The following is a 24,213-nucleotide window of genomic DNA, read 5'->3' on the forward strand; positions in this document are numbered from 1 at the left end:
GACCAAGATCCCACGCCATCATTAATCGTAATCCTGCTACGTGCCTCGTCATACTTCTTTTTTCTAAGCATACTCCTTGTCTTACCCATTCATTTCCTACACTTCCAGAACAGAGATCGATAAACATTCAAGACAACTTCCACATAAGATACATGATAACATGAGTTATAGACGTATAAACACACATACATATAGAGTTAAAGTTTAGAATTGATGGAATTAAAATTACACATCGCCGTATCATCCACAATTAATCCTCTAGAAAGACAAACAAAGTTGAGAAATAATGCACCTGTTTGATACCGATCGAGCAATGAAGAAGTTAGGAAGATGGTTTAAGAACAGTAGAACCTACGACGCTTTCTCGTACCCTATTCCATTAACACATTTTCTTGTAAATTGCATTGCTACTATTACTTATTACGTTACTAGGTTATAACCCGTGGAAACCACGGTCGGTATATTTAAATTTTTTATATAAATAAAAAAATAGTAAATGTCAAACAAATAAACCAATATATTATCGATTCTAAGTAATTATGAATTAATTTGTTAAGAAAAATAAACATAATAATATTATTAGGGTGTGATTTTGTATTTTCAAATTTTAAATTGAATTTGATTTGTTATCAAAAATAGGAAATAATAAAAATCATACAAAAATGCCACGTGTTAAAGAAACATTCTAAAAAATTGGCACGTGTTATTTTTAGGTTTCATTTATTAGAAGATGGAGATTAATATAAATTTATTGTTATATTTATTGTAATTATTACATTAAAATATTATGTGGAATTTAATAAAATAAAAAAACTTATAAAATGACGTGGAAAAAAATTAATTCAAAATAATCATAAAATGACATTTGGCAAATTAAATGAGAGTGTGACAAGTCAAGATAGGCTAAAATGACATTTGGCAAATTAAAAAAAAAAAAAAAAAACCTTTACTTATTAAAAATGATTTGATAGGCTAAAATGGGCCCCAAGATAGTTGGTTGCTCAAGTCAAGTTGTATGGCTTCTGGGCTGTGACCCAGTGCAATCACTATTTTAGTTTTTTTAATTTTTAAAGTTTCTGACATTTATCTTGTCATAATTAGATAATTTTTATAAAAATTACATAATCCCAAACACCCTCAATCCAAAAAAAAAAAAAAAAAACTAGTAGGCGATAGAAAAACCGACTAGTGACAAACAAAACGAAAAGGTTTCACCGGGAGACCGGAGTTGTGCTCTTTGTTTCACCGGCGACGATCAAAGCAGATCCAGTTCATTTTACTTTCAGGTGTGTTCTGCATATGGATCCTCATCAGTCGATTATATCAAAATTGGAGTTGTAATCATGCTTTGCTGTTTTCAATCCTATTCGCATTCATATGAATATTTTGATCTGATTTTGAAAGGGAAAATTTACTGATTGTGCGACGTTGTACGTTTTCCTATTTCTAATCGAGCATCAACGTGAATAGGGATTGTATACAAGTCCTGATTGATTTTGTATAATATGATGTTGTTTATTTCACATCCTTCAGTACATTCGCTCGGATCTGGTCAGTAGACGTGAAGCTTCTATCAATTGTATTTAAGCATGGTGAGAGCTCCATTTTTTTAATCGTCTCTACATTACATAGCAGTCTGTAGAATTGGGGCTTCAGTGATCAATGCCATACATCTATTAACTTGTCTGAATATATTAAAATGTTGAATGTATCAAATTCTTGGGTTGAGTTAGATTGATCATGTTATACCAGAGGTATTTGCAAGCTGAGCAAATGTTATTCTGGTTTTATATGATGTTTAGTTAAACAGCAATTGTTATATATACAGTTATATATGATGATGATGATCCTAATTACGCATGTCAAAGATTAGGATACTCTCATACTAATTTATGAACATATTTTAGTGTTTTAACATCACAACCAATTAATCACCATAGTAATCCTTTTTCTTTTCTTTTCTTTTACCATAATACCATTAATCACATAGCAAAACTACCTAAGAACTTGATGAATTTCTTAGATTAATACTTAAATTTGACATATAATTAATTGCCCACCTGATTTCTTATATCACAACATCATTATTAGGTGATTTATACATCAAGATTACCCTTCTACTTCTTTATTAATCACCCACCACTGTGGCATTGTCATCTATTTTATTTATAAAATCCCGCTAATCCCCCAAATGTCTCCAATTTAGGTAAACCTAGTAAGATAATTATGGCTACTTACAGATAACATTTTATTTTCTTTCTTGCAGATTCATTTTGTTCTGTTATTAAGCCGACAAGGAAAAGTTAGGTTGACAAAATGGTATTCACCTTATTCCCAGAAAGAACGAAGTAAGGTATGTTCCAAATAATAAGAAAAACATTGAAAATTAGAATTTTTGAATTACCATGTGTAAATAAGAACAAATAAATTGGAAGTAGTATATTTATGCATATAAATGATAATATGATAAGTTTAATAGATGAAAGTACGCTGTTATTTAAAGGTAATACGAGAGCTTAGTGGGATGATTCTAACACGAGGACCCAAGCTTTGTAACTTTGTTGAATGGAAGGGATTTAAAGTTGTTTACAAGAGGTACTATTTATTTATTTATTTATTTATTTTTATTTTTCTCTATGTAACTAATTAATTACATTCCACTTTCTCAGGTATGCCAGCCTCTACTTTTGTATGTGTATTAACCAACAAGACAATGAACTGGAGATCCTTGAAATTATTCAATATTTTGTCGAGACTCTTGATCGTTACTTTGGAAGTGTAACCCATTTAAACCCTAACAAATATACTAAATTACATTTTTGGTCCTTCTGTATAGCTTTTTTCTTTTTTCACTTTTGGTCCTTATTTGAGGTTTCTGTAACATTTTTGGGACCAAAAATGCAAAAAGCAGCTGTACTCTTCTCAGGGACTAAAAAGTCATTTGGAAGTGTAACTTTGTTTTTGAACATTTGTTTGTCAGGTTTGTGAGCTAGACTTGATCTTCCATTTCCATAAGGTATGATATCATCCATGTCATCTGCCACGTGTACAACCATGCTGACGTGGAATTTGTGGCTACTTTGCAGGCTTATTATATACTGGATGAGATTTTAATTGCTGGCGAACTTCAGGAGTCAAGCAAGAAGGCGATTCACCGTATTATAGATGCACAGGTAAGAATTCTTCCATAGGACACCCGTTTTGATCGTATATAAAATTCCGGTTTCGCCCCTGGTATCTGTTTTGCAGGATTTGCTAGTGGATGAAGCTAAAGAAAGAGCAAATAGCATTAGTGCTATAATGGCAAGGGTAGCTGAATAACTGTTCTTGTGATGGTGTCTACTAGATATAATATTATAACAATGTACTTTTATTTTTTTCTTTATTATAACATCACGTCACATGTATGTATTATTATTATTTTTAATTCAGATCTATTTTTTATGTCATCAAAGTTGCCTGATCTATTTTCTTCAAAATGTCATCAATGTCAACTTAATTCTTGAAAAATGAATTAGCAATGTTTCATTGTTTAACAATCAAAAGATGGTTTGGTCTTTAAGGGTAAAACACTTGAAGGGTTGTTTTTTTACCATTAAGTCATCTATGGGTAAAAATTTTAAACCAGTAATGATGTATATGTAAAGTGTTGTCAGTAAGGTCTGTTTCTTTTTTAGATTGTATAAACCGTTTGATGAGACTAATTGACCAATTTATCATTACGTAACAAAATTCATATATGTTGAGATTTAATGCTTAATATATTAAGCTTTTAAAGTAAAAAAAAAAGACATTATATATAGTTATATCCTTCTACTAACTTTATGCGATTGTATCTTAAATTTGTTATCAACTTTATTCATGTATGCATCGAAATTGTTATGTAATAATAAGGGCTTTATGCAGAAATTTTCATTATTTTGGAATTTTTTTTGATAAAGTCAAATTATTTTTTTTAACAAAAAAGTCGCGATTATTTAATTTTACATGATAATCTGTCATTTTCTGTTAAAACAAAAATAAAGACTTTTTTGTTAATTTAGACAAAATATTAAATAATCAGAACTTTTCTGTTTAAAAAAAATCTTTAGGATTTTATCAAAATTTTTAATAATGAGATTTTTTTATATAAAACCCTAAAGTTAAAAATAGACCGGTAATTCAATTTCTAATTAGTCAATTCAGGTATGATTTATATGCTTAGCTCAATCAAGTTGGATTTGGGCTACAATGATCTAGTTTCAAAGTTGCAATGTTAGCCCAATTTAAAATTAGTTATGGACTTCAGGTTATCGAACCGGAACCAGGAATTAAAAAACCGGGTTTCTTATTTTTAAAACTTGTAATACGTCGTCGTGTCTTTTCCTACTTGCTTCTACCTTCACACCACAGTTATTCTCCTCTGTCTCTTTTCTTTCCTTCAAACGTCGACTCGTCCTCGCCGGCCGCCGCAGACCACAGCCGCATCTCCAGCCTCCGATTCTCCTTCTTCTCATCTAGAAGTCTCGACTCTCAAATTGTTTTTCTCGCATCATCGACTCTCGACTCTCGCACACAGACACTTTCGTCGTCAGGTGTTCTGCTTCATTCTCACATCAGCTTCTTCTTTGGAATTCACTCAGTGCATCCTTCCGACTTCTGGTCCCTTGAATTCAGGTTCTCCTCCGCCTCTAACAACGTATTGAAACTACTCTCACTTTTTGAATTGTTTAGTATAATTACTTCATTATCGTGTTAATGAGGTACTTATGCTTAATGTAATTGTGATTTTGTAACCGAAATTTTTGATCAAAATTGAGGAATTTGTGTTCACGCGGACTATGGTTCAGAGAGTTCTAAATTAATTTTTCTTCAAATCCTGTTTGGAGAACTTCTAGTTTACACTAATGAGCGATGTAGAATAGATTACATATCTGCTTTGGTAGTTTGCTTCCAAAATTGATGCAGTTCAAGTATTCTATAAACATTATATATGATTATTGATAAATCATTTACTCCAATGTTCTCTAGACCCGTTTATCTGTTTGATCCATTTGTTCTTATTTCCCAGGAGGATTAAAAAACTGTCTGAAATTTATGGCTACTGGCAAAGTCCGGACAAGTAGTTTCTCAAAGAACTTTTCAGCTGCACCTACTTCTTCTGTCCCTGGACTCAAGTATGGACCAAATGGCACAATCTTTCTTTCGTCAGGCATACCAGATCTTGACAGTAAATCCTATATCTCTTTCTTATATTTTGTTAAAGCATCTAATAAACAAATAAGACATAATTTCCTAATGGATGAATTGTTTTGGTAATATCTAGAGATTTTAGGTGGGGGATTCCATTTAGGAAGTCTGGTAATGATCATGGAAGACACTGAAGCACCTCATCATATGCTTTTGTTAAGGACTTTCATGTCTCAGGGACTAGTACACAACCAACCTGTTCTTTATGCAAGCCCAGTCAAAAACCCTAGAGCCTTTCTTGGAACCTTGCCAACTACTTTAGCCCCCAAAGATGACAAATCTCGTAACACTGATGCAGAACAGGTACTACTTAACGTTCACTCTTCCCATATTGCCCTTAGGAGCATGAACTACAACTGTATTATGTAAATTTTGCCTTTTTATGAGCTTGTAGAAGGATTTGCGGATTGCTTGGCAATATAAGAAGTACCTTGGGGAAAATAAGCAACATAACGAGGAGCGAGGTAATTTTGTATCTTTTTATTCATTGTAGGGATTTTTAGTATAAAAAGTAAACATCTTTTGTGTTGTGATAATGTGCTGCAGATGGGAAAATAGAGTATTGCAATGAATTTGACCTAAGGAAGCCTATAGAGAAGCATTTGATAATGGGAAACCGTGTGGAGTGTTTTAGCCTTTTAGATTGTTCAAATCTTGCTGGATTCCGTGATAGTTGTTCAAAGTTCATATCTCAATTTCCAAGGTACTGATGTTATTATTAGTAGTGGATTGATCTTATTAAATTTAAAAGTGGTCTTCTTCATTGACTCTTACACCTAATTTTCATAATTCTAATTAGGTATGATGGAAATATTACAAGTGCAGGAAGAATTGCTATCCAATCATTTTGTGCTCCACAATGTGACTACAATGACAAGGTAAGTAACCATGTGTTGAATAAGTCTGTGTTTGGTAGACTAGCTGAAAAGCTAGCTTTTGCTTGATAAGAAACAACCCCATGAGTTTTATCGATAAGCTATCTCAGATAGCTTTTTAAAAAGCTAGCTTATAAGCTATTTTAGTGGTCTCATCAAACACTACATTGCAATAGCTTACACAGCTTAAATAGAGACATGCTGCACTTTTCTTTTGACTATATATCATCTTAATGATATTGTAGGAATGGGATATGCTTTCCTTCATTAGATCATTAAAAAGCATGGTTCGCTCCTCAAATACAGTTGCTTTTCTAACCTTCCCACCTTCTCTTTTATCACCATCAATGTCAAAAAGATTGCAACATTTAGCTGATGCCTTATTATCCGTTAAAGCAATTCCAGGTATAAAAAATGTTTTTTTTTTGGTATAATTTTTTTTTTTGTAGCATAATTTCACAAATAAAACTGAAACAGATGAGGACAAGGAGCTTGCGACTCTCCTAACTGGTTACCAGGATATGCTTGGGCTTCTAAGTATACATAAAGTTTCACGTTTCAACACACAGGTACAAAACAACACTATTGTTTCTTTTATTAATTTATATAGAATAAATTGCATTTTTGGTCTCTAAGTATAGCTGATTTTTGCAATTTTGGGTCTTGAAAATCTTGGTCCTTGAGGTTTTTGGGTCCTTGTTTTAAGAAAGTGACTATCTTTTTGGGACCAAAATTGCAAAAATCAGCTATTTTCAGGGACAAAAAATAGTCTTTTAATTGAAAAAGGGAACAAAAATGTTATTAGAATCTCAAAAGAGGACTGAAATTGCAAGAGAAAACTTTTAAGGACCAAAATTGCAAAAGTCAGCTATATTCATGGGCCAAAAATTGTCATTTAATTGAAAAAGGGACCAAAAATGTTACTAGAATCTCAAAAGAGGACTGAAATTGCAAGAGTAAACTTGTAAGGACCAAAATTGCAAAATTCAGCTATATTCAGGGGCTAAAAATACTCATTTAATTGAAAAAGGGACCGAAAATGTTACTAAAATCTCAAAAGAGGACTGAAGTTGCAAGAAAAAACTTTTAAGGACCAAAAATGCAAAAATCAACTATTTTCAGGGACCAAAAATGTAAGTTACTTGCTATTTTGTATTTTAACATTTGCATGATGTATGGTTTTGTGTGTATGAAGGTCCCTGTAATTCTAGATGCAACGACATACTCCATAAAGCTGCAAAAACGAAGATCATTGGTTTTAGAGTGTTTAAATCAAGCGCCTGTCGATGGCTCAAGTGGGAGTTCTTATGGTACTTCTGCTAGTTGTGGCTCCTCTTCAAAGGCTGGTGCCCTTGATTTTTGATGTTTCGCTTGTTTTTATGTGTAGGTGGTAACTAAATTGATTAAATTAATTGCTCACTAACTTTTGATTAATGAAATGTTAGTTTATTTGCGAAATCAGTTGTCAGTTTTGTAGAATCCAAGAACACTTGTTAGTTGTTATGGAGAACATATATTGTATGCTTATTATTTTTGTAACATCCCGAAAATAAGATAAAAGAGTCAACCTATTAGCGTCCTGAATCCATATAACTTTTTGAGAAACTTTTTTCTGTGTAAATTGAGGTTATTATCTTCTCTATGTCAACAATTTCCCTAAATCCTTCCTTAAACACAACAACATCAACAAATGATTGACTATTGTCAATATGATTAAAAATAGCCAACCATGCCTTAGGTAGCTGGGGTAAGTCAGTATGGATTCACATGGAGTTTGTGTTCAAACTTTGTGTTGAAATAATCAATGAGAAACTAATAATTGTAGTTTCTGGGAAATAGATTTAAACTAAAATTGATTAAAAAGCCAAGAACTTTATGTTGCACGAATTATTAAAAAAAGATTACTACTAGTTCAGTTGTTTGGATGATTCGAATTCATATATTTATATTCCTTGAATTCCAATTTAATTACATAGACATAATTAAAGTTAATTAACACGTAACATATAATTTTGGGGCATGCCGTAGGAGCTGGCTAATTGTCTTACTCTATACATCTACTTGGATTAGGAACGAGTGGTTTGGCAATATTACGTCTTACGAATTATTATTACCTATTACAATATTAAACGCTCAATACTAGAAGTTTAGAATAATGTATGTTGATTCAACCAATCATCTTAATTCTTTATCTAATTGAGCTTGAAACCTCTAGTGAATTAACAATACAATATCTTAGTTGTGGACTTGTACCAAATACATAAATGAAACTTGTCTCCATCAATTGTTAATGAATGATTACTTTAAGAACAAAACAATAACTGAAATTGCTTGGAATAAAAACATTAATCAAAATATAGTCATCCTAACATCCTACGTGTCCAAAAGTAATTTCAAGGAGTTGGACCTTCCATCTCACTTATGAAATATATAAAATTCATAATATCCAATGTAAAATCAACTAACAAACATAAAAACCAATGATGCATGATAATCTTGGAAGCTTGAAACGAATGAACCTTGAAAAGATGAATTAATGTAGCTCTTGAACTTGGGGAAGAAGATGATCCAAAGGAATGATGATCTTTAATGGTTGAAAGATGTTGAACTTTATGATTAGGGCCTTGGATTCAAAACATATTGGAAGAAAATGGGTTTGGAAGAGCTTTGGAACCTCAAAAAGTGATGACAAATCATAGAGGGGGTTGTTCTTTACTGATTAGGATTGATTATCCTTTATATGGAAGCCGAAAACCGAATTTACAAAACTCTTTTTACCGTTAGTGTTAGCTCGATAAGGTCAACCAGAGCACACCCAGGCATTCGATCACTATGATGAAGTTATGTAAAAATAAATCTCTGCATACGACTATTCCCTTGTAACGTCCCAAAATTTCAGAATAAATTTTTCATTTTTAAAATAGAATAAAAACTCATTTTATTAAAGTTACATTCAAGTCAAATCAATTGTTCATAAACCATAATTAAAAATCAGAGTTATCAGGAAAATAATGCGGAATCTCGAACCATAAAATTGTTGATGTGTGTGTACAGTCCCGCCTTCGCAATTCGTTAAGTACCTTAAAAACATTTAATCCACAACTGTAAGCACAAAGCTTAAATAGTGAGTTCTCCAAAATATCACATACAACATAACATAATAATCAGCTTTGGGTTATCAGCAACCCTGGGACTATCAGTAGTCCTGAGGACTATTAGCAGTCCTAATATCACATACAACACCACAATATAAACAAATATGAGTTATCAGCAACTTTGGGACTATCAGCAGTCCTATGGGCTCATGACGGTCCTGTGAGTTATCATCAACCATGTTGGTTATCAGCAACCCAACGGACTATCAACAGTCCTGTAGTTATTAGCAACTCAGATACATATATAACAACAATCAACAAATAAGACTCGGCTAGTCTAGCATGCATACCACTATGACATAGGTAATACAATGAGAAGACTCACCTGAACGAAGAGCCGAAATCCACTACTTAAAGTCCCACAGAATTAACCACACGAACCCCCTAAACCGAACACAAGCTAAACCTCAGACTATAGCTTAATACCCCTCAAAGTTTGACCAAAAGTCAAAGTGGTCAAAAGTCAACGATCAATGGACAAAGTTAACCCCCAGCCGACACCCACGTCGTGACCACCCAAGGGACCAATGTGAGCTATAAAGTTGGAAACTTTATCTCTTCTAACCAACTCAAACTCGAAGATGAGCCAAGAAATGCAATAAATCCTAAATCTATGAAGAGAGAACCAAAAAGGTGGAAGTTTTGTACCTTCCCAAGCTCGTCAAGATGTAGGAGGTGCAAGATTTGGAGCGATACACTCTTCTAACTAGTAAGCACACCTTTTCCTTCTTCTTCAAGAGCTAAAATCACCACAAAGTCAAAATAAAGGCAATGGTTTCTTGGAGGGTGAAAGGGAGGTGATGGAGGCTGAGGGTGTGCAAACCCTATCCCTCACTCCCCTTAAATAAGGGCACAAACCCCAGAATTAAGGTTAAGCCTTCTGGCGGCCGCCACGTTGTAACCATAGGCTTCTCACGTCGTGGCGCACAGGACTATTGCGTGCTTATACAACTATTGCCATGTCGTGGTAACCCATGTGTGACGTCGTGGCACATGATTTTCCCAAAAACTCCATCTTTGATCCCATTAAATCTTTAGCTGGTCCACTCTGGAAATCGGATGTTATACCCCTTAGGCTAATCGGTCCAACCACCAAACTAGCCAATTTGATCACTTACATGACCAGATGATACCTTTGGCCTTTTTAGGGTTTATTTTATATCAATAGTCACATTAAGATGTTTCCTATGAAATTAAAATATGGGGCATATATTAGAGGTTATTATGATAATCACCATAATTAAATTTAGTGTTTTCATTAAAGAAAACTAAATTGATGTAGTGGGTTCAAAAAACACATTGTAATCATGTTGGTTGAGGTCTTTATGTAGATAATGTGATATGTGTTTTTTTACATATATGATGTTTAACAAATTTTGCTAGTGGTATACTTACCTTGAGACCCCTTTCAAAGTGAAGGACAGACTTGTGAATTATAGATGATTTTGGGTTTGGGTCTGATTTCCATATCATGCCTGGAATATTTTTACGTTGTTTGTCCTTAATGATTATTGATATATTGGTATTTATGATGTTGTTTGTCCTTAATGATTATTGATATATTGGTATTTATGATGTTGTGACAGTATAATTATATCTTTTGCAACTTTTCCCCACTTTTTTGAAGTTTTGATGCTTTTTCTTTTTGAGTTTTTAAAAAGTAAGGGGTTATGAATTTTTATTAAAATTTGTTTATTTGTTTTTGTTTAAACCAGAACTACTCATTAGGTTTTTCGTATCTAACCTACTATTTTGATATGTGTTTAAGTTAGTAACCAATAAAGACATTTAAAAGATTGTTAGACTTTATGTTTGAAATAGTAATTTCACTTTATATTTGTTTGTTATATTATTTGTGAAGCTATCATACACTCTTTTGACAAATTATTATTATTACTAAAGGTTTTGATGTTCATAATATATATATATATATATATATATATATATATATATATATATATACTAAAACGGTTTTCAATATATTTCTAATCAATAACTCTTTCAAACTACTCATACGAGGGTGTTTCAATGACCCATCCATCATAGGTATTCAATCACCACGATGAAATTACATAAAAAAAATCTTTTCCTCTTTAAGCCATCTTCAATTGTAGTTGAATCTCATTAAACTCATAAGTCTTATTATGAGTTGATGACATGACACTTAATAGAATATGGAGTTTAATCCCAAATGAACTAATTTCTATCCCCCCACCCCCCACACTATATATATATATATATATATATATATATATATATATATATATATATATATATATATATATATATATATATATATATATATAATATTGGTATTAATATTATTTTTTTATTTCAAAATTGTAATTTGTAATTTTTTAATTAATGCTTTTTTAGATTTTAGTTTTTAAATTTTAATTTCATGCTAATTATTTTTACAAAATAATAATATATAAAAAGAAAATGATATATGACGTGATAATCCATTGAATTATATAGAATTTAATGGAATGTAGAGTTTAATATATAAAATTATATAATAAGTGTAATGATGATGTAACAATTAATTGAACTCATATTGAGTTCAATATTTGAGATGATATTAAGCTAAGCGATTCACTGTCCACTTAAACAATTAGGCCATTCAATATTTGAGATGATATTAAGCTAAGCTTTCAGGCTAATTTTTATACTTTAGTATGGAAAGTCAGAATATGATTTTTTTTTTCTTTGATATAAAAATATATGGCAACTCCTACATGTTTTGATGGTGAGATTAATGCAACTTTGAGAGGGTTTTGAGAGTCGGATATTCGTGAGGGAAGTGATTAATTTTAGAGTGTCTCATCCAAGTAAATTGATTTGATGTTGTGTGTTCGGAAAAGAAATTGTACGTTATCATGTAGAGGAAGCGATTTAGTGGGTTATACAACATCTCAATATGTTTCTATCTTAGTTTGGCATTTATAATTTGCTCGGTTATGGTTCTCATTGGAATATAAGATCTATTATTTTTTACATGTACAATATCACCTCCATAGTAGTCACAAGGGCGGACCTTAAATTTGTAGTCACAATGGAAATTTTTTGGTATGATATTATTTTTCTGGCATTGTACTTCTAAAATTTATGTGTGCTGCCCCTTATATATCACTACAAGAAAAATCCTAAATAGCTACGGAAAGTTGTTATGGAATCAAAATCCGTTGCTATTTTACTACGGAATATGCTACGGAACGACTTGTTGTAGCTATTTTGCTACATAAATGGTTACGGAATTGGATTATGTAGCTAAATCTTAAATAGCTACGTAAAGTTGTTACGGAATCTAAATTCATAGTTATTTTACTACGAAATATGCTACAAAATGGTTGGTTGTAACTAGTTTGCTACGGAAATGGCTACGAAATTGCATTCCGTAGCTAAATCTTGAATAGTTGCTACGAAATTAAAATCCGTAGGTAGTTTACTACAAATACTGCTACAAGTTTTTTGGTTGTAGTTAGTTCTCTACGGAACTTATTACAAAATCCATGTATGTAGCTAGTTGGCTACATAATTGGCTACGAAATAAAATACGTAGCTAGTTAGCTATGGAATTGAGATCCGTAGCTATTTTGCTAAGAAAATTTACTACAAAATAAAAAATTTTGTAGCTAATCTACTATGGAACTTGTTACGAAAAGGTGAATTTGCATAATAGCTACGAAGTTAAAATCCGTAGGTATTTGACTATGGAAAATTCCGTAGTCAAGTAGTTACGAAATATGTTTCCGTGGCAAAATATAGAAGATTATTTAAAAATATATATATATTAAAAAATACTCAATTATCTTTGAAAACTCAACAAAAACAAGAAAATATTATTTTTAATTGTTTTGAAATTTTCATTATAATATAATTTCTACATTTTAGTTGCAATTTTTAGACTTTGATGACATACATTTGCTAATTTTCTTATAATAATATTATCCCCATGTTTTGAGGCTTTGGAAATTATTACCCTTAAATCAAATTTTATTTACCCTCAGCCTTCACCGTCTGTTTCTTAAAAAAAAAAAAGAATTAACTTGTTTTATTTTGGTCTTTTTGTTAAAAAAAAAAGAATGGAAACATGTTTAGAAACTTAATGTATTTAATGAATTACTTGAGCCATAACGTTGTTTCAGTGATTTATTAAGGGCAAATTAGTAAATCCACATAACCCAAATATACTTCCTCCCCAAACCAGAGGTATCCCGTTCAAACCTTGACCTGTCGCCGATCGCATTTTAGCATCTCTCCCCCTCTCAACTTGTCGCCGTTGCTGAGCCTCCCCATCACGTCGGTCGTTGATCGCATCTCAGTATCCCCATCACGCCGGTTTGCAAGTCACTCAGTTAGGTTGCAAGCCATATGCTGCTCTGAATGATTTTTTTGCTGCCTTTGATGAAAAATTCTGCAAACACTACCTTTGATGGAAAATTAGAGGTATCCCGATCAAACTGCTGAAAATTATCAATGGCATGACTTGTCGCCGATCGCATCTCTCCCTCTCTCAACTTAATTCCTCATTCCTCGTTCCTCAGTTTCCCCTGATCTCCACGTACGTCATTATCGATCGGACTTCACTCTATAGGGAGCTCTTCTCACTCTCGTTTGCTTTGTCGTCCGCCGCCTGCTCCGTCAATCGGTAGATTTTTCTCGATCGTCTTCATCCGTACAGGTAACATTAACATTATTCTCTATTCTGTTTGCTCGATTTTCTCTTTCTATCATCTAATGACCTGAAGGATCTATTGATCTCTCCATTGAATCCGAGGCGAGTCAATGTTCTGTTAACTCTGTCAATCCATACACGCAGTTTGATTCAAATTTTTATTGGTGAATTTGATTGATCGATTTTATTGCATTTGATGCGAATTGTGGATTTTGATGCAGTGATTAATCAATCTGACATGATCTAATAAGTTTCTTTATGGCCTTTATATTATCGTTATATATTGAATTATAGCATTAACATTATGCATCCACTTGTTTGTAGTTAGTGACAAGTTTTTGTTCGTTTTAGGGCTGGTAAATATGATTTGATCAATTTTATAATGTTTGCTGATTTATTGGAGACTTTAGCATTAATATTGTATTTATTAGCCGATAATTTCACTTCTTTTTTGCTTGATGGTTTGTAAAGGTTTCCTTTTGACTATTTTGGGGTAATTTTGTTGATTTTGTATTTGATTCTGAGTGTATATATGCTTAAAATGTTTATGTTTATAGACAACATAACTGTTGTATAGTAAGTCATGAGATACCAAATACTATTAGGTTTATTAAATCAAAGTTTTTTTTATGGAAAATGTAACATATGGACAAGAGAATGACTAGGAGCATACTGTTTTTTTTTTTTTACTTTCTTTATAGGTCATCCTAATAGTTAATAAAGAATAGGCCCGGGATATCAAGAAAAGCTCCATAAGAAACAAAATATAGAGAATACTAACAATGGTCAAACTAAAAATGGTGTATTATATTTAAATAAAGACAAGAGAAGAGATGCGGAAAACAAAATGTCGAAATCTTCTTATCTGGAGAGTTGAAATAATCAATGTTTTTAAAAGATACACTTAAGATTACCATGTAATTGAAATTTTTTTCCTTTTTTACTTTGAAGTATTTATCACCTTGAAATGATAAGCTAATAATTACCATTAAAGCTTGTCTACATGTCAGTCATGGTTGGTCAACAGTAGAGAACTTTGACCAAAAAATGGATGTTCTTGTCAACCAAACCAACCTTCACTGAAATCAAAATGGTTATTTCATTTGTCCAACTGGATTTGTATTGTTTTCTGTTAGTTTCTGGGCAACTGGGATTCCATGGCTGAGAATTTTATATTCAGAACAGAACATGAAAGTTATTTGCATGGAAGGGCTGCTTCACAACTTGTACTTCATGCACATACAAGGTGTTTTAACACTTATACACATTTCTTTACAAAATGAATGCTTCCAGATACCCTTTTGGTCTTTTTTTCTCCAAAGTCTTTCATTTTCATGATTTTATTTCCTTCTTCTTCACAATATTATAATGTCTTTATTGGTCTTGAATCTTGATGAGTAAAGTCAGCGACGGGCAAAATGGTCATTTATCTTATTCAAACAGTCTTTATGTATAAAACAATATTTACTTGATGGATGGAATGTCTTAATGGGTTAAGCGAACAAAGTACCCTATATAGCATCTAGACACCCCTTTTTCCCTTCCTACCATTCCTTTGATCTATGTTATAATGTGCTAAGTTGGTGAAGGGTAAAATGGTCATTTATCATACTCAAATAGTCTTTATGTATGCAATATGAATTAACGGCATGAACTGCTTCAACTCTTTCTTTGTTTTTCTTTTGTTGAGATAAAGCTTATTTTTTTTTCTTTGTTTCAACTTTTTTTTTTCAGCAGTTATTTGAAGACTAAGGTGATCTGACAACATTGTGGTTATACCTCAGAAAGAGTTGTGGACATTCTCTCGCTACATTCCTGCTTCTTTTTTCACAGAGGAAAAAGACGATTCTTTCAGGAGTTGTTAGTAGCTTAATCCTGCAATGCTTAAAGGTATTTCTTTGTACTCCTTTTAAATGCAAGAAATAGAAACATACTTTCATTGCTTTGTGCTTCGTGATAGTTACTCGAAGAAACTTTCATCTCAATTCTAAGATAACATAAGAGTAAGAACTAATAAGAATCAATTTTCTTCCCATTACTTAAAAATATGATTATTATTTATAAATTTATCTGAATTTGCTTTTAGTTGTTTTGAAACAGAGAATTCTTGATGAGGAAATTGAAAAAGTGAACCACTTTCCCGTTGATAACTTGTGCCATTTCTTAATTGAAAAAGTTATAATCTTATTTTGGCTAAGTAAGTTAACAAAAAACTAAATAAATATGTGTATAATAAGTAAACAAGTTTATTAATGGTTTGTTAGTTTTGGAAACAAAAAGTTATGTTCTATTTCTTTCATCTTCATCAGGTTGAAATAAAACAACGAAAAGCAAAACAAATTGGGATTTTGTACAACAAATAGAATTTTAATCAAGTTGATTGTAAATTTGATTTTGCAGGTTTTGCCATTTTGATTGAGCATATGTGGGTGTCTGTGTGTTCATGGTCGTTCAAATCTAAACTGTGTGACTGTATTTGTTATTAATATTCAATATTGATGATTAGACAACCTTGTAGAAGAATTTTCGATGATGTAATATATCTATAAAATTGATGTAACCATTAAATTTATACTTAGTATATTTTTATGAATATTATAATTGGAATATTGGATTTTGTTGAATATTTTTATCATACTAAATTTGCACCTGAACCTATTGTTATGGAAACAATTGCAATGAAACTAATGGCTACGGAATTTGCTACGGAACAAATAGCTACAGAATTTGCTACGAACCAAATGGCTATGGAATTTGCTACAGAACAAATAGCTACAGAATTTGCTACGAACAAAATGGCTACGGAATTTGCTACGGAACAAATGGTTATGGAATTTGTTACGGAACGAATGGCTACGGAACTTGCTACGGAATTTGCTTTGGACCAAATGGCTACGGAATTTGCTACGGAACAAAATAGATACGAAATTTGCTACAGAATTCATTGTTACGGAATTATGATGGAAGTGTGTTGTAGTTGAAATGCTATGGACAGACGTCGTAGCAACGGTCGTAGCAAAATTGCTACGGAACTATAATTTCGTAGTTAAACATTTTGCTACAAGAAATCTTACTATGAAATCTCATTGGCAAATTCCGTAGCAACTTCCGTAGTTATTTAGGTTTAGCTACAGAATTTTAGCTTTTTGCTACGGAATTTTTCCATAGTTAAATCGAAAATTTCTTGTAGTGTATTGTGATGGGTGTGTCACGCCACCTAGCCACTTATAGTAGAACACCCAAATCTATGTTTTGTTAGCATTAGTTTTTACATATTCATTTGGAATATTGTTCGCCGTCTCATATGACCATAATTTTTTAATTTGTTCAAATTGTTCTCCTTAATAGGCCGTTCGTGTGTTTACTTAGGACCGTGAACGTATTTTTGGTATTAAATCTTAACTCAAGATGCAAACTAACATAATCAAGGTTTTAATTGTAACATACTGGAAAAAGCAAGGTGGGGATTGCAATAAATCCCAATTATTGGACTCTTTGATGCAATAACTAAAATACCAATTCCATGAAATTAAAGCATGAAAATACACATTGGCGGGATATACAACACGTACCATAGACTTCCACTTAATAAATGGAGGCAAACATGGAGCCTCGAAATCACCAAGAACCCATCGTCTATATCGCATCATGGTTCTTAACCTTCACTCCTGTTTTCTTTCCAACTCTCTCCTTTCCATGCACGAATCCCAGATCTCACTTTCTCTCACTAGATCTCCACCTCCCTGCATGAATCTGTAAAACAAGAATGTCATCTGAATCAGCTCCAAAAACAATACTCATTACTGGTGCAGCAGGATTCATAGCTTCCCATGTCACCAAGCGTCTTGTGTCGAACTACCCAAATTACAAGATTATTGCTCTTGACAAGCTTAACTATTGCTCGAGCCTCAAGAATCTTCAGCCATGTTTCACATCTTCAAACTTCAAGTTTGTCAAGGCAGATATCGCAAGTTCAGATCTCATCAACTATCTATTGGATGCAGAAGAAATCGACACGATTATGCACTTTGCAGCTGAAACCCATGTAGATAATTCGTTTGGAAACTCGTTTGAGTTCACTACAAACAACATTTATGGAACCCATGTGTTGTTAGAAGCTTGCAAGGTCACTAGACGCATCAATCGGTTCATTCATGTGAGTACAGATGAGGTGTACGGCGAATCGGATTTAGAGACAGATATAGGGAACCCTGAGGCGTCGCAATTACTTCCCACGAATCCGTATTCCGCTACAAAAGCTGGTGCAGAAATGTTGGTGATGGCGTACCATAGATCTTATGGGCTGCCGATCATCACAACAAGAGGAAACAACGTTTATGGCCCAAACCAGTTCCCTGAGAAGCTCATACCCAAGTTTGTTTTGCTCGCGATGAGGGGTGACCCTTTGCCAATTCATGGCAACGGATCGAATGTGAGAAGCTATTTGTTTTGTGGGGATGTCGCGGAGGCGTTTGATGTGATACTTCATAAAGGCGTGATCGGACATGTTTATAACATCGGGACCAAGAAGGAGAGGAGTGTGGTAGATGTAGCTAGAGATATCTGTAATCTTTTCGGGTTTGATATCGAAAAAGCATTACATTTTGTAAATGATAGGCCATTCAACGATAAACGATACTTCTTGGATGATCAAAAGCTCAAGAAACTAGGGTGGGAGGAAAGGACTCCATGGGAAGCTGGGTTAAGGATGACCATCGCATGGTATCGTGAAAACCCTGATTGGTGGGGCAACGTCGGGCATGCGCTTCACCCTCATCCTCGGATCTCAATGAGTGTCCCATCGCATACCGAGGAAGAGTTCTTGATGATGCAGTATACAACTTCGGGCATCTCGAAAAGCGAGCTTAAGTTCATGATCTATGGCCGAACGGGTTGGATAGGAGGACTCTTGGGAAAAATATGCATGGAGAAGGGGATCCCTTATGCCTATGGGCGAGGAAAGCTTGAAGATCGAAAAATGTTGTTAAACGATATACGTAGTCTACGACCTACGCATGTGATCAACGCGGCTGGTGTAACAGGAAGGACTAATGTGGATTGGTGCGAAACACATAAGCTCGAAACCATTAGAACAAACGTCGTTGGAACCCTAAATTTAGCCGACGTTTGCCACCAAGAAGGTATTTATCTGATGAACTTCGCTACCGGGTGCATATTTCAATACGATAAAGATCATGCTCAGGGTTCTGGACGCGGATTCAAGGAAGAAGATGAACCTAATTTCACAGGGTCGTTCTACTCCAAGACAAAGGCTATGGTAATTAACCACAACTTTTAAATGACTTTATATATAAGAAATCCATGAAGGGTCTTTATTTATATAATAATCGATTCTGTTTTTTCTTGAATGTTCAGGTGGAGGAGATGTTAAGGGAATACAACAATGTTTGCTCGTTAAGATTAAGGATGCCGATATCATCAGATCTAAGCAACATGCGGAACTTTATAACAAAGATCACGCGTTACAGTAAGGTGGTGAACATACCCAACAGTATGAGTGTACTAGACGAGCTCCTACCGATATCAATAGAGATGGCTAAGAGGAAATGCAAAGGGGTTTGGAACTTCACAAACCCAGGTATTGTGAGCCACAATGAGATCCTGGAGTTGTACAAAGAATACATAGACCCTAAATTCAAATGGGTTAACTTCAACTTAGAAGAACAAGCCAAAGTGATAATAGCTCCAAGAAGCAACAATGAGTTGGATGTTTCTAAGCTCAAGAAAGAGTTCCCAGAGTTGTTGTCTATAAAAGATTCTATTATCAAGTATGTCTTTGAACCCAACAAAAGAGTTAAATGATGGCTACAAACCAAACTCGATTGAGCCAAGCCACTGAAAATGTCTGTACGATCTCAGACTCGCCTTGTATCGAGTGACCTAGAAGAAAACGAAAGATAAGGCGCCTAAACTCCTCTCTCTGGAAACAACTGTTGCATGTATACGCCGATCCATTATTCGTTAATTTCACGAGGTAAAATTTATATTTCTTTCATAGGGGTTATGTGGATACGAAGAATGAGAAGCTTTAAGCTAGTAAGGTTACTTCGTCACGTTTAGAACATACAAGAAGCACCTTTTTACACTTAATGGATTTTGCATTTGGATTTGGAGTAATATTTTGTCAATATCGTCGATTATGGTTGATGTAACAACATTCACAATGTATAGTTCAGTAAGCGAGTTGAATGAGGCGACATGTCTAATAGACATCCAAATGATTAAACTCTACTATTATAGAATGTCATGTTAATAAATATGAAGTTTAATGATCATTGAACTTTTAAATGTGAAAATGAAACATTTTAATCATTAAAAATATGTTCATTGAACTCTATAGAGTTCAGTGCATTCTATAAAATTTTTGATAGAGATATACACATAGTAAATAATATGGTAGAGATGTACACTTCAGTGCATTCTATACAAATTTCGATAGAAATGTACAGATAGTAAACAATATGTCACTTCATTAAACTTTAATAAATTTAATAGTTCATTCAATTCTAATAAATTCAATGTATTTGGGTCCTAAACATTGCTACTCTTAGTTGACGGGTAATCTTGTTGAATAGCCTCAAGTTTTTGTTTTTTATGTAGGACAAATCATGACAAATATGTTGTACAACTGGAACTAAGCTAAGGTTATTCGGTCAACAAGAAGTATAAATTTATCTCAATTTATCCCATAAAAATATGCAAAATATAGGAGAGACAATTTCCATCATTCTTTTATACAAAAGACAACATGAATGTTCTACTTATCCGATCATTGGAAATAACCCTAGAAATCCTAGTTTCCTTCATATCATCCGAGCACAACTCAATAGTTTGCTCTGGCGAAACGATTCTTGATAATATTTGGTAAACTACGTACTCTAGGAAGCACTCTTGTATTCTCACAAAGAAATCTCAAGCGCATATTATACGGACATATGTTTGTTGATCAAATTTTGCTTAGTGGTGGTGAGTGAATTTTTTTAATAGATGTATATTAGTAAGGCTAACAAGGAGCTAAAAATAATTACAAATATTCACCACAAACCCTCATACACTCTATAAGACACGTCACTGCCATAAGACTTATAATTACTTGCATATCGTTACAAAACTAAGAGTAGAACAACTCCACTCTTTCTAGCTAATAGAGCACTACAGGGTATAGTTTTTTATGCATATAAACGACATCACTTGGATCTCATCTAAGATTTTTCTCGTATCCACTTTTTGGTTCCCAAACACAAGTCTGTTATGAGCCTTCTAAATTATCTTTACTGAGGAAAGTATGGTGTTGATCATTTTAGCCCCCCTTTAACCCAAATCAAGACTAGCAATTATTGTTATGATGTTGCTAAGGATATGAGATTCGAATGGTTGAGAATATATCCATTTTATTGAAACCAACCATATGTTTTAAGCTAAGGACCTTAAACATAGTGGATTTTTTTTCAAAACCCTTATATTTTCAAAAAAAATCTAATCTAATGGATTGTAACCAACAAACCATCGAGAGTCGATTATCTAGCATTTACCACTATCTAAGGTATTTCGATCTCAAAGTCTTAAATTTACAATTTCAAAAATATAAATGCTTTAACGTATTAAAAAAATAATAAAGTTTGTTTTTTAATGATTTGATAAAAATATAGAGTATTTCTAAAGTTCTCCCAAAAAAATATTTCACATGCAAATAATATGATTACTTGGTTTTAGACTACAACTCAAGTTTTGTGTATCTCTATAGATCACCCATATCCCCTGAATAAAAACCTATTGAAAGATTATAGGATCGATATTGTCACAAAAGCTCTTAAGTTTGACATAAATTAATGGTTTTACCCTAAATCAGATTTTATGTCCATTAATGTCTAATATTTGAAAAGCTTTTGTCCTTAATTGATTTTATGAGGTTTTGCACCTTACAACCGATCACCCTTGCCATGTATGTAGTTGATATGTCACATAAGCAAACACACCTATGAGAATAGGATGTTAACCAAGGACCACGCTAGAAACCACCACCACCTTCTCCGGTGAGACTCCTAACCCAAAAATCACTACCAATAGGTGTGCTTGTTGTGATATGTATCACCATCGCCTATACGACCCTCTCACAATAACACCAATGCCATCTCTTTGTTGTAATACGCCATCAGCCCCACCCAAATCAGGAAAAACCCAACAAAATTCATCGTATTTACATCCTTCCATGTTCCTATGTTTATTAAGCAATTTCATTCTGAATTATACATTTTTGGTCCTGATATACTACCATGTCCTTCAAACAAGTAAATGTTTTATTGGACATATTTATTTGTATCAAATAAATAAATAAATAAAACTATGTGCTAAATATCAAAAAATCAACGATTAGGCTTTGAGTAATTAGATGATTATTTAAATGATTTAGAAAATGAAAATCCAATATTTTATGATAAAGAAATAAATATAATTTTTTTATTATTTTTAATATATTAAATTAAAAAGAAAATGAATTAAGAAAACAGGTGTGCATGTGTTTGTGAAAAAAAAAACAGAAATGAAAAAAAATGTGTGTATATAAGTGCTTATGTTTTAAATAATATATTATTATTATTATTACTATGTCTAAAAGATGCTTGTATGAAATGTCTTTCCTGCAGACTTTGATCCATGTCTTTTTGGAAAAGATGATGCATAGACGTTTTGATGTCTGCGTATTCGATTAGCTATGATCAATTGTCTTTGTATATTTTATGTATTTATCAACTCCGCCATATCAGTAGTATATATTGTTTATTTGTTATTCTCCTTTAATATAAATACACAAACACACACACGGTATTACGTGTGGTTTCCAATAATTACTTTATGTATGGTATCAGCCTAAATAAAACCATCGATTCTTACCTCCCTCTAACCCTACTTCTGTCGTTTTTCTCTTCTGTCATCTTCAATGTCGACTTTTCAAGATGGCACGTTTCCTATGAACATAATTCTTCACATGACCCCTATCAAGCTCTCTTCCACAAATTACCTTTTGTGGCTAAATCAGATACTATCTCTCATTTCTTATCAGAAATTATATGATCATATCAATGGGACCTCAGAAGCACCGCCGACCACCATCACTGTCGAAGGCAAGGTTGCTCCCAATCCCGCCTACTCCACCTGTTTGGATCTTGATAAAAAAGCGGTCATTCTCCTTAACTCCTCTCTCACCGGGGAGGCAGCGATTGAAGTTCTTGGGCTTCCAACAGCTTGAAATATAAGGGTTGCATTAGAGACCGCCTAACAACTCTTCAGTTGAAAGAATTCATTCTCTCAGAGAATCTCTCCAGCAGATTTCTGTACTTCTTCTATTTCTAACTTTGGTTAAAAATTTAAGAATATATGTGACAAGCTTGCTGCCATCGGGCAGCCCGTTGATGAAATCGGTAAAATAAACGGGTTCCTATGTAGATTAGGTGCTTCTTTTGAAACTTTTTCTACATCTATACGCACCACCAAGCCCGCTCCTGTCTCCCGTGACTTACTCTCTCAAGCTGAAAATCATGAACTGTTTCTTCAATCTATTCATGGTACTACTCATGTTTGTAACATCCCAAAATACAGATAAAAATTTTGTTTTTAAGTTCATGCAAAACATACGATACTCATATCAAATCAGTAAAAGTGTATCATGGTAACATATTATCAGAGTACAAAATCGCAAAATCTCATAATGCGGAAAACACAAGGTGATGCGGTGCGATCATGTCGGGCCCTTCCCATTCGAACTGGAAGTGCCTGAAACATAAACTTAAAACAGTAAGCACAAAGCTTAGTGAGTTCCCCCAAAATACCTCATACCATACAAACATGCAACCAAGCATATTTGGGTGCTTGCAATCCCATTCGGTCTATTTTGTGACATCCCCAAATTCATGGTCATTTTAAAAAATTTATTTATGCTCATTTTAAAATCAGAGTATCCATTTTAAAGAATAATATTGCGGAATTTGTTCCCAGAAAACATGATAAAGATATTATCAAATCATTTTCGAAGAAATGTATTTTATTTATATTAAAACATTGGGATGTCATCGTCAATACATAAACATAAGCATAAACTGACCTTACATTCATTTACACTAATGATTTACATCTCCTTTAATCTCTTAGTGTAATGTATCTTTGCATCGATACCTGTGACACAAAGAAACTGAGTGGGTTAGGTTGGGAAACCTGGTGAGTACATAGGGTTTTCAACCCATAATAATATAGTTAATTTGTT

The 24,213-nt window shown here is 33.2% G+C and overlaps 3 protein-coding genes across 3 annotated transcripts; all 3 read left to right on the forward strand.

Annotated features, from left to right (window-relative positions):
* The first annotated feature begins 1,138 nt into the window (after positions 1 to 1,138).
* Positions 1,139 to 3,454, forward strand: LOC145120013 (AP-1 complex subunit sigma-2-like). The gene is made up of 8 exons (XM_079055801.1): positions 1,139 to 1,286; positions 1,534 to 1,592; positions 2,267 to 2,353; positions 2,504 to 2,595; positions 2,670 to 2,778; positions 2,981 to 3,016; positions 3,087 to 3,173; positions 3,250 to 3,454. Exons 2-8 carry the CDS (start codon positions 1,590 to 1,592, stop codon positions 3,319 to 3,321), a joined length of 486 nt encoding a protein of 161 aa, XP_078911927.1. The 5' UTR covers positions 1,139 to 1,286; positions 1,534 to 1,589; the 3' UTR covers positions 3,322 to 3,454.
* Positions 3,455 to 4,376: 922 nt separating this feature from the next.
* ELO1 (Paxneb protein-like protein) lies at positions 4,377 to 7,645 on the forward strand. Its single transcript, XM_079054383.1, has 9 exons — positions 4,377 to 4,656; positions 5,051 to 5,209; positions 5,306 to 5,532; positions 5,624 to 5,693; positions 5,776 to 5,932; positions 6,029 to 6,107; positions 6,350 to 6,509; positions 6,582 to 6,673; positions 7,300 to 7,645. Exons 2-9 carry the CDS (start codon positions 5,077 to 5,079, stop codon positions 7,465 to 7,467), a joined length of 1,086 nt encoding a protein of 361 aa, XP_078910509.1. The 5' UTR covers positions 4,377 to 4,656; positions 5,051 to 5,076; the 3' UTR covers positions 7,468 to 7,645.
* Positions 7,646 to 17,585: 9,940 nt separating this feature from the next.
* LOC145120529 (trifunctional UDP-glucose 4,6-dehydratase/UDP-4-keto-6-deoxy-D-glucose 3,5-epimerase/UDP-4-keto-L-rhamnose-reductase RHM3-like) lies at positions 17,586 to 20,088 on the forward strand. The gene is made up of 2 exons (XM_079056339.1): positions 17,586 to 19,215; positions 19,314 to 20,088. Exons 1-2 carry the CDS (start codon positions 17,704 to 17,706, stop codon positions 19,758 to 19,760), a joined length of 1,959 nt encoding a protein of 652 aa, XP_078912465.1. The 5' UTR covers positions 17,586 to 17,703; the 3' UTR covers positions 19,761 to 20,088.
* The last annotated feature ends 4,125 nt before the right edge of the window (positions 20,089 to 24,213 follow it).

The sequence above is a fragment of the Lactuca virosa genome, chromosome 6, assembly GCF_052849685.1.
Source record: "Lactuca virosa cultivar CGN04683 chromosome 6, Lactuca_virosa_CGN04683_v6, whole genome shotgun sequence".
NCBI lineage: Eukaryota > Viridiplantae > Streptophyta > Magnoliopsida > Asterales > Asteraceae > Lactuca > Lactuca virosa.